This window comes from Psittacula echo, assembly GCF_963264785.1.
Source record: "Psittacula echo genome assembly, chromosome: 2".
Classification (NCBI taxonomy): Eukaryota; Metazoa; Chordata; class Aves; order Psittaciformes; family Psittacidae; genus Psittacula; species Psittacula echo.
The window spans coordinates 4,198,769-4,209,620 of NC_137737.1; the positions used below are offsets into that span (position 1 = coordinate 4,198,769).

Sequence of the window (10,852 nt, forward strand, 5' to 3'; positions counted from 1 at the left end):
TCCATCAGTCAGCACCCCCAGGTCCTTTCCCATGAGCAGTTTCCAGCCACTCTTTCCCAAGCCTGGAGCATTGCATGGGGTGGTTGTGGCCCAAGTGCAGGACCCAGCACTTTGCCTTGTTGAGCCTCATCCCATTGGCCACAGCCCATGGATCCAGCCTGTCCAGATCCCTCTGCAGAGCCTCCAGCAGATCAACCGGCCCTAATAATAATCACTGAAGATATTAAACAACATTGGCCCTAACACTGAGCCCTGAGGGACACCACTAGTGACTGGTCACCAACTGGATGTGATGCCATTTGGTACCATTTGGGCTCTGCCCCAAAGACAGGAGAATCCACCTATGCAGGCCATGAGCAGCCAGTTTCTCCAGGAGAATGCTATGCTTGACTGAGGAAGGAGGAAGCACTATCTCAGATCAGGTTGATGCCAGCTTGGAAACGTGAAGGGAGGCTGGGAAACAGCACCACCCAAGCCAGCGGAGCATGCAGGGAAGCCCCCATTGGGGTCACTCACGGAGGCCTGCCACGTCCTGAGGGTGGGCAGCATGGGGAGGGAACAATGGGCTCCTGTGGAGAACCGTGCCCAGCCTGGGGAAGGCAGAGATGTGCGGGCACACAACCCGACTCTGGGCACCATCCACCATCAACACTAACTCCTGAAGCAACGTCCATCGGGCGCGGTGCACCTTGGGTACTGCGACCCCTCACCGGGGCGGGGCCAGCCGCCATTTTGTGAGTGGAACGGCCGGCCGTTGCCCGTTAACGGCACTGAGGGGCGGGTGTCGGGGCGTGGGCTCCGGCCGCTCTTCATTCCTCTTCGCGCTTTCTCCTCCTTTCACGCCATTCTCCGCCTTTCCCTCCCCCTTCCTTCCCTCTCACACTCGTCACCCTCCCTCTGCTTTTGTTACCCGTCCCCTCCTCCTCTCCCTCCGCTCCCCGCCCCTCCGGCACTGCGGAGCCGGAGACGTGACCCGTGAGCACTCAGCCGCGGCCTTTTCCCCGCTGCTCCAGCCTCTCGCCGCAGAGTCGCATGTCATCTATCCAGAACCTCCAATCCTTCGGTAAGAGCCGCCGGCACCCCCGTGTGCCGCAGAGAGACCCACAGTCGTCCCCTCGGCTGTCCCCGGTCACCCCGTCCTGTGCCCCCGGCCCCGTTCCTGAGGGCCCCGGTGCGGTTCGAGCGTCAGTGCCCCGGCCTCGGAGGTGACAGTGAAGCGGGTGCAGCCCTAGAGTTGTGATCTTTGTGGACAGAGGGAAGCTGAGGTTCATATGCTCTACTGAGAAGGGAATAATTTCCTCAGTTCCAATTGCTTGTTGATTTGCTGCCTCATCCATAACAATGCCCCAAAACCTGACCCATGCCTTGCCAAGGCTATAGTTTCTGTAGGTTGATTATACAGAAGGTAAGTAATTTCTGCTGTATTAGCAGGGAAGTTTACCACGCTGCGCCGTGGTTCTCTTATCTGTGGGGGACAGAAGTGAGCAGGTAACACTTCATACGATAATATCAGGGTTTTGGCCTCAAGTTTTGTCTCTGATCTTCTGCACATGTAACCCATAAGAGAAGGTTATGTTAATCACGATTTAGGAGCTGACCCTGCGCTTAGGAAGGTGCTGCCCGTAGGATCTGTTTGAAGTGATTCAGTGTTAACACCTACAGTGCTGGCTCATCTCCAGCCTAGAATCCTAAAGTCTGGCAAGTGATATTCATGCCTGAATCCCCTCCTTTTTTCCCTTATTTTTTCCACTGGAATTTTCTGTTAGTGTTTGCCCCACAAACCATGAAATTCACAGTGAAATTTAGTGTGTTATCCATAATAGAAATTAAGCCAGTCAAGCTTCCCAGTGCTGTACTTGTTCCTTGTGGTGCTTGCATCCTCATCCTGCTTTCAGTGCCTTTAATGCTCTTGTCATTCTTGTTTCTACATAGGTCAGTGCAGCTGAAGTACTGTTGCTGTTTCTGCTGAAGTCTTACCCTTTTGGGGTGTTTGCTTCAAGTGTGTGGCAAAACTGTAGTGGTGTGTTTAGGTTTGAGCTTTGGATGGAAGTTTGGGACATTGTAGCATAGGTGGCTGTTGAACTACACTTCCTGAAGATCAGACTTTTCAATATAATTCTGATTAATGTAAAAAAATTACTTGTGATTTATCTTAAAAAATAATACTTAAAGCACTTCATGCTTCAAGATTTATTTGAAGCTGCTGATTGGGAAAGTTGTTGGGCCATAAAATTTCTTTATAGTGTGTTAAATATGTTTTTGTGGAGAATAAGAAGCATAAACCAGAAAGCCTTCTTCCTAAATGCCTTCCTGTTTCACCTGACCTAGATAAATCTAAGCTCGGAAGAATTTGACAACTGACTTAGTTAAAATGTAAATAAATTGTGCTACAATTCTTGCCTAAAATTACTGACTGGCAGAGGGGTGCTGGGTTACAGACAGCCTCTGACACTTCTTAGTGGCTGTGGCTGTGTTTTGTTTGTATTAGTAGCCAAGAATTACATCCATGCCTTAAAATGCTGGTAGTGTGGTTGTCACAGTGTAAGACTTCTGCTCTGTAAAGGACACTGTGTACAAGAGCTTTTTTATTGTCTACTTATCAGTTGATCTGATGAAAGACAGGATTGCCCTTAAAATGCATGTGGCCATCTAAAACTTAAGGTGCATGCGATGTTCTCTTGGAATCATGTTTTCAGTTTTAGAAGCTTCAGGATTTGCAGTTTGCAAGGAATAGTGAAGTAGATTGAAACTGCCGCTGAAAATGGTTTATATCCAAGGGCATGGAAGACACCGGATGCATGACAGTTGAGAGCGCTGTGTTGAGATAGTAGCCTAGTGAGACTTAATGCAGCAGGAGAAAGCAGTGCTCTGATTGTAGCAGAGGATTTTTGAGCATATACTTAAACATTATGTTTTTTTAACTCCCCCAGACCCCTTTGCTGATGCAACAAAGGGTGACGACTTACTCCCGGCAGGGACTGAGGATTACATTCATATAAGAATCCAGCAACGGAACGGAAGAAAGACACTGACAACTGTTCAGGGGATTGCAGATGATTATGACAAGAAGAAACTTGTGAAAGCTTTCAAAAAGGTAAAGTTACTGATTTGATTTGGTAATAAATATATTATGTAAAGAAGTATGATAGATTTTAATACAAAATAACAGAATATTTGTTTTATTTCATTCTTGCCAGTGCACATCACTTTCATATTCAGATTGGGCTGTTTCCCTGTCTTTCTCGTAACTCCTGTCAGTGTCTAGTGACACTGATTTTTGCTAAAAAGTTTAGTGTTTTTTTCTGATAAAGAAGTAAATAAAATGCATTTTGGATGTTTCATTAAATTCACAGATACCTGGCTGCTTTGATTTAAAGAATAAAATGAGGTTATAGTAGAACTGTTTTTGTATTCCTGCTTCTGTCATAAGTTTTGTTGCTGTTGAAAATGGAGACTTTTAGCTTCTCCAGGGTAAAAATACTTACTTTAAAATGGTGTGGAGTTGAAAGGCTGTATCTTATGACTTTATTTTCTTTTCTTGTGATGGGCATTGGCCAGTTCCTTCTGCACAGTAGCTAATGCTGTCTTTGCCTGAATTTACCATCAGCAGTTTAGTTTGTCTCTGTATGCATCAGCAGATATACCAACCCCAGCATAAAATAGATCTAGCCTTTGCCTTGCTTGGCATCAGGATTTAGTACGCAGCGTCTGTGACAAAATTCTGCTGAAAAGACTTGCTAAGCAAAATCGTAATGTACATCAGATGTGTGACAATGTGAATGTTTCTCTCTAGAAATTTGCTTGTAATGGTACTGTGATTGAACATCCTGAATACGGTGAAGTTATCCAGCTTCAAGGTGACCAGAGGAAGAACATTTGCCAATTCCTCTTGGAGGTGAGGGACTGCAGATAAATATCTAAACTTCTCTGGAAGAAATACAGTGACAGGTGGCACTGATGTTAGTTAACCAGCTAACGATGTCACTATAGTTCCTTTGTATTTTCAGCCAAAAAGTAAAATGACACTTGCAGAATGAGAGTAAACCTGTGGGTAAGAATCAGAGCACTGTAGAATGTGTTTACCTTGCTACGGGATTCCACTTGTTCTTTGGCAGTGCAGCTTGAGGTCTCCATTTGTAAAATCGAGTGTTTGATGCAAACCATAATTTTGAGACTGCAAACACTGTAGAGGAAAGAGGCTTACTGATAGCAATCATGATGCAGAGGTGTTAACACAGTCAAAGGCGAAGTGCTAGGACTACAGAACAAGTCAGATATCTGATAACATTTTCTTCTTTATGTAGTCAGTTCTTCTGCTTGGCCCAGAAGCGTTCTAGAAACTAGGGAACTGCTTTATTCACTGTATACTGTGTTGCAGTATTTTTAGTCAAAGTATAAGATTATGGTAACTTGATATCACTGTAATATGCCAAGCATATCAGCTTTACTAAAATGTGTTGCTTTTCTCCTTTAGATTGGCATTGTCAAGGAAGAACAACTGAAAGTTCATGGTTTCTAAAATACCTGTACTCTCATGAAGAACCCTGCTTATTTGGCTTTTCTCTGAAAATGAATCTTTGCAGTGAATGGACTTCCCTGTTACCTGGACATTTAAAATTTGATTCAGATTTGCATGACTGCGTGAAACATGTGGTGTGTAGACTAGAAACACATAAGAAAACTTCAGTAAGGTGGTTATGAAGACACATGAGAACTTTAACACATTTCCAATGGAAATGTTTTAGTGATGATTGTTCGGTTTAGTACTCTCCACCTGACTTAAAATGTGTGGGTTGTATTAAAATAGTGTGTCTTGATGCTCAAAAATAAAAGTTTATTCATATATTTTCTGGGATACCTGAAATGCTTTAGGTTAAGTTTTAAGCTAGCACAGCAGCCTTACTAAAGAATGGCTGAACTGTTTTGTGGCAAGTGTAGCTCAGGGCTGATTGAATAAATGGGAAAATCTACCTGATGAAGTATTAGCTAATTAATCAGTAGATTAGCTTGATGTGATCTTACCCTGTAGCTGTAAGACTAGAGCTTTGAAGTCTTTAGTGTAGGTGTATCTTAGTAGCATCATGACATAAATTGTTTGCTGAGTAAGTAACTGGATCTTCTCTAAATTTTACTGCAGTGACTATGATGTATTAGTGTTAATCATAGTAAGATTAAAATAAGCTGAACTCCTTAAGGCTGCTATTACTGGGAACATGCTAAAGGTTTAGGTCTTACATAGCACTCCCAGAAAATCCCATGTACTTCTTTCAGATGTTTTATCTCCTATGTCACTGAGTGAAGGAAAGGCATTGAGCTGGCTTCTGCCATGACTCTGCATTTAATAGGCAAGCAGAGTGCTTTAATCAGCTGCAGAAGGAAGGAAGGTAGTGGACTCCACAATAACCTTTGTTTTCCTGGTATGAAGTTTGCTGTGATTAATGGTTAATATGGAGGGTTTTGTTATGGGGTTTGGGTGTTACTATAGAAGGCTGGGTTAGTTTACTTTTCTCACAGGCAATGCATTCAGTATTATCTGAAGTTATAACAGGTTTGCTCTACCACGATTTTCATCTAGTTCCAGTTAGCTTGTCAGCATTTGGTATTCTGCTTTTAAGACATGTCTCTTTACAGAATGAAATGCCTTCATTTGGTGAAACATGCAGATCTTGCCTTACTTGTCAGACAGACTTGGAAATTTTCTCTGAAACAATTCAAAACACGCTGAACTAGGAAACCATAACAATAGTGGGAAATGTTAAAAAACCTTCTTGTAATATCATCGATTCTCTGGAAAGGAAGAAAGAAACATTGCTAAGACCAATTCATAACTTAGAAAAAAAGAATTGATGACTACCTAAGTAAACATCAAGACTATTACTTAGTATCACCTGTGCCTATACTTAGTTTCCTGTTCATGATTGCCTTTTTAAATAGAAATGCTTAATTTTAACTTGTGTGAACCTTTTGCTTCTGTTGTTAGATTTCTGAATTCAGAAATGAACATTTATGGCACTAGAAACAATTCGGGGAGCATTATAGAGCATTCATATGACAATTTCTTTCTCTGTCTGGTCTAGACAATTCCACCTGTAAGAATCCAGTGTCTCAATCTCCACAAAATTCTGCCTGGTGTTACAGATCTTAACTCTTCCAGAGAAAGGATGTTTCAGAAGATGGTGCACTATTAAAGTATAATGTGTTCAAGAGGAGGAGGGAATGCCTACGGGAAAACATGAAATACACACAGAACGAAAATCCCAGGCATAAGTGTTACGCAAGTCTTGCACATTAGCAAAATAAAATCATTGCAAGTTTACCTAGTCCTGATTCATAAATGTTAAAGGAATTAATTATTTGGGGGTACATGGCACTTGGTGATTTTCATTTTATCAAATGCCAGAAAAACTGACATTCTCATTTAAAGCTTATCCTCAAGCCCCAAAGGAAAACCAAGCAGTATCTTCTCCTATTTTCACTGGTATTACTTTAGCACTTCTAGCGGGTTTTGAATTGGAAATGAACGAATGATTAGCAAGTGTCATGTGTTACTGAGTCAGTCTTCATTTCAGATGGCATTCCATTAACTTTTGCTACCTAAGCTTGAGTCATTTCTCCATAGTCATTCTGCTTGGAATAAGTAAAAAAACCTTTTACTTCCTCCTCATTTAAGTCCTTTCTGATAGGAGGAGCCTTGCAGTTGAAGGCTGGCTTGAGTTTTATGCTCTAGTGTTTTGAGCTATAAGAGACAAAATTAAAAGGAGAGGGAGTAAGTAACATGTTAGAAGTTTAAATAGATGAGATTTGTCATGACAACTAACAATCTTTTAGAAGGAAAGCAGAATTTTTTGTTGTATTTTAAACTAGAACAGTGTTTCTATAAGATTGTAACTAGCCTTGTGTTGTGGTTTAAGCCCAGCTGGCAACCCAGAACCATGCAGCCACTCGATCACTCCTTCCCCTTCCTCCCACTGCTCCCAGAGGGATGGGGAGGAGAATCGAAAGAATGTAACTCCCACGGGTTGAGATAAGAACAGTTTAGTAACTAAAGTATTACACAAACCACTACTTCTACCACCAATAATGATAAGAGAAATAACAAGGGAAGAGAATACAACTGCTCACCACCCACCAGCCGATACCCAGCCTGACCTGAGCAGTGGTCTCACCCTTCTGGGTAACTGCCCCCTGTTTATATACTGGGCATGATGTGCTCTGCTATGGAATACCTCTTTGGTTAGTTTGGGTCAGGTGTCCTGTCTCTGCTTCCTCCTGGTTTCCCCTCCTCCCTGGCAGAGCACGAGACGCAGAAAGTCCGTGATCAGAGTAAACATTACTGAGCAACAGCTAAAACATCGGTGTTAATCAGCACTGTTCTCAGGCTGAAAGGCAAAACCAGCTCTGCACCAGCTACTAAGAAGGAGAAAAATGACTGCTACTGCTGAACCCAGGACACCTTGTTATAAGCCCAAGCATCTCTGCATGTTCTAGAGGAAAGGCTTCAATAGTTCCATGTTTTATCTTATGCTGAAACTTCTTTGTAAAAGCTCAGCCTATTTAGAATATATATATATCTCCCTGTTTCAAGAAAGCTGAAAAATGTGGAAGACATTAGGAAATAAATGCTTCTGTTACTTCCACGAAAACTTGTTTTCACAGTGAAGACAGGTTTCAATCTTTCCATCTATTCAAAAATAGATTTAAAAAATGGTAAAGCATGTGGCCATAATTGTCGAGGCAGTAAAAGGGAGCTAATAATGGAAAACATTTTAATGTTTTTAAACTCACTAGAAGGACTTGAGACTGGGGAAGCTGAGACTGCAAAGAGTGGTGGTTTCTTTTTGTGGGAATATTGTGAAGTCTGTGTTCTACAGATCTCCAAATCAAGGTTGCCTTCTCAGTGATTCCTAGGCTTAACCACAAGCTGCAGTGGGCGATAGGAACTGCTGTTTCAAATTCACAGCCTTGCTGTGTATAGCTATATTAGGCTGTTGTAGCTGCCTTCTCTAGCTTCTCTAGCTGATACACTTTGAGTAAGGGATTGCATAAATTCATGGAATTGTCTGTTCAGAGCCTACATCTACTTCATGCAGCTACGAACAGTGAAACCGTTGCTTCACAAATGCTGATAACAGTCCTTATTTGTAGAAGATTCAGTAATTTGGATCTGTGAGCTGCCTACTTCCTCCTGTGTGAATTATCAGGCCCTCTACCTGCGGTCTGCTAAATGTGGTCATGTGTTTGAGATGAGCATGAAGATCACAACTGTGGGCAGATGAGCAGTAATTTTCTCAAGTGAAAGAATCTCTGAAAAGAATAGTGCCTGATTTTTGTGTGTGTGTACTACTCATTGGTTCAGTGGCTTTGCTAAACCTACTTGCTGCACCACAGTCTTGCAGAGCCTAAATGAAAAGTGTTTTATTCTGGAGAACTTTGGAGAGGGAGGAGGGAACCCCATGAAAAAACTACCTTAATAAATGAGTTTGTATCTTAATTCTGTTTTCATTAACTTAGATTCTGAACTGCAAGACCTCTATAACATTGTTATTTCTGTATCTTTAAAAATCCTAATTAAACTTCCTTGAGAGTTTGGCATTTATGGTTCTAAATATATATAAAGCCATTATAAAAATTGTGAGGTGTTGCTGAAGCTTAAGTTTTATATATTTGAACAAAGCAATAATTAAGCAGAGCTCTGCATTTTGCCCTGTACTTCTTATGATGGGGACGTGGTTGCCCTGAAGATGCACCCATATTTACAGACCTACCAGTAAGTGGATATCCTTGCTGTAGTGTGATACCGTGTTTGTAGTTTTTTTGAGATCTTATCTAATGTGCTGCACTGTTACAGGATGTACTGCTCTAATTTTACAGTATAGGACAGAGGTACTTTGAGTTCAGTCAGCAATTGTTTTTTTTCTTAGTCTTCCTGGAAGGCTCTAGTGTACAGGGTCCATGTGTTACACCCTCATTTAAAGAGGTTCAGTAGTTCTTCTTACTGTGTGAAAGTATGTAAAAGATGAGTATTTAGCTAGTTATAGAATGGGGCCTTTTTATCACTTATTTTGGGGCACAGTAGGGGGTTCCTGTCACTTTTGGTGTGTGCAGTGTTGATTATTGTCATGGGGTGTTCTGTAAATTAGTGTGCCATTGCCAATAAGGAAGTGGAGTTGGTCTTAGAGGTTCAGATGTATTAAGTACTAAGAATCTGCCTTCCTCCTAAGACTCTCCATATGTCCATACTCAGTTTAGTTAGGAACATGTCCATGTGCAGCAACATGAGGGTTAACTCTCCAGTTGTCAGATAAAGTTTTTTTGAGGTGAATAAGGCAAAAATGATGTAGTTGTTTGATATTTGTGTACAGATGCTTCATGCCTATTCTTTCCGGTTTACATTGAAAAGAAGATAACCTCAGAAGAGGATTTGTACTTGGCATGCCTTTTTAATGTTTGGTACATGTCTGTGATTGAACTGTTGATGAACAATTCTTAACCTGTATTGGAGTATTGTTAGAGAGCTGAGACAACAAAGTCTTTGGAAATAAAATGTGCCAGTATTATTTTATTTAATGTTATTATTGAGGAGGGTTATTTTTTTTGGTGGAAGATAGTAGCGTGATTTAATAGTGATGTATGTGATCCTCTTGTAATTGGCTTTGATGTTATATTTTCTCTTTTTAATTTCTACTACAGTGTGTACTAACCAACTTAAAGAAGGATTGTGAGTTGTACTGGGATGTCATAGCTCTAAACCAGAATGATTTAGGTCTAAAATTTTGCATAGAAGAAGATCATCCAATTTCTTGAATAAGCAAAATGCAGTGGTTTAGGATGAAGCTAATAACATGCTCAAGTTTGGTCTCAGCTATTTTGGAACATTTTGCATCTGTGAATATGACAGCACATTTCTGAAATTAATTTTGGGTCTGATTAAAAGTCCTTGTGTGTGTAATAAATGCTATTTTCCTTTTTAAGCCATCTTTGCTGTGATTATGCAGCAAAAATCCCCATGATCCAGGCTCACGTTATGAGTAGCTGAATTCTGCAGACATTGCAAGTAGAACAGTGGTGCTCCTTAGGGACAGGATGTAACTGTCAGCTGTGTTTGTGGCCCCTTGCACAGATAAACAGTCAAACAGTGCTCTCCCCATGGTACAGAGAGGCAAGCCTTGGGTATCACAGGGAGACAGCTAACCCCATGGAGGATGTGGTGCTGCACTTGTTGCAATAGCTGTCCCATGCATGAACCAGAAGGATTCTCTGTTGGGTAGACATTGATGGGCAGTAAGAGGATATTTCTGAGGTAAGACAGGTTAAAAATGGTCTATTCCCAGGAGTGCTGCTGGAAGAATCTACTGAAGGGCAGTCCCTGTCCTAGAGGAAGCAGCCTTCAGCTACTCTCCAGAGAAAGCGAGATACTTGTGTGGTTGGGGTGACTCCTGGTGAGGGATTCATGACCAGAGGACTGGCATATAAATGTAATGAGTAAATCAGTAGTAGTAGCAATCACTAAATAGGAGATCCAGCTACACCTCAACAAACAGACCAAACTGGCATCAGTGGTATCTGTACTTGGTGAAGAACCTGCAAACTGGTACTTGTCAGTGTCCAATACTGTCAGTACCCTTGAGTCAAACCTGACGTTAAAGCTCAGATCTGGATTAGGACTTGAAGATACAGAACAAAACTACTGCCTAGGTTCCTTTAGTAAAAAATAACATTAAAGATAATTTATATGATAGAATTTGGTATGGAAAAGGTCCTTATAGGGAGTATTGAAAGAAGAGTATTTTATTTCCTTACCTTTCCTTCAGGTAGGCTTTTGAAGTGGCATGGGGAAACTTTCTGATGGTCA

The 10,852-nt window shown here is 41.4% G+C and overlaps 1 protein-coding gene across 3 annotated transcripts; it reads left to right on the top strand.

The window, feature by feature from the left end:
- Window positions 1-740: 740 nt before the first annotated feature.
- Window positions 741-10,010, top strand: EIF1B (eukaryotic translation initiation factor 1B). 3 transcript variants are annotated; one of them, XR_013956168.1, is made up of 5 exons: window positions 741-1,063; window positions 2,931-3,094; window positions 3,794-3,895; window positions 4,475-4,691; window positions 6,078-10,010. XR_013956168.1 is itself a non-coding variant. In XM_080609861.1 (4 exons), exons 1-4 carry the CDS (start codon window positions 1,033-1,035, stop codon window positions 4,517-4,519), a joined length of 342 nt encoding a protein of 113 aa, XP_080465987.1. In that variant the 5' UTR covers window positions 741-1,032; the 3' UTR covers window positions 4,520-5,843. The 3 variants fall into 3 exon arrangements, 1 of the variants encoding a protein (XP_080465987.1); XR_013956169.1 differs by having other exon boundaries at window positions 4,475-4,653; XM_080609861.1 differs by lacking the exon at window positions 6,078-10,010 and having other exon boundaries at window positions 4,475-5,843.
- Window positions 10,011-10,852: the final 842 nt, after the last annotated feature.

Bases quoted from the DNA above. Each gene is read 5' to 3' on its own strand.
- EIF1B (XM_080609861.1), top strand. From the start codon at position 1,033: ATGTCATCTATCCAGAACCTCCAATCCTTCG. The intron at 1,064-2,930 runs GTAAGAGCCGCC...TAACTCCCCCAG, and splicing joins CCAGAACCTCCAATCCTTCG to ACCCCTTTGCTGATGCAACA. The intron at 3,095-3,793 runs GTAAAGTTACTG...GTTTCTCTCTAG, and splicing joins TTGTGAAAGCTTTCAAAAAG to AAATTTGCTTGTAATGGTAC.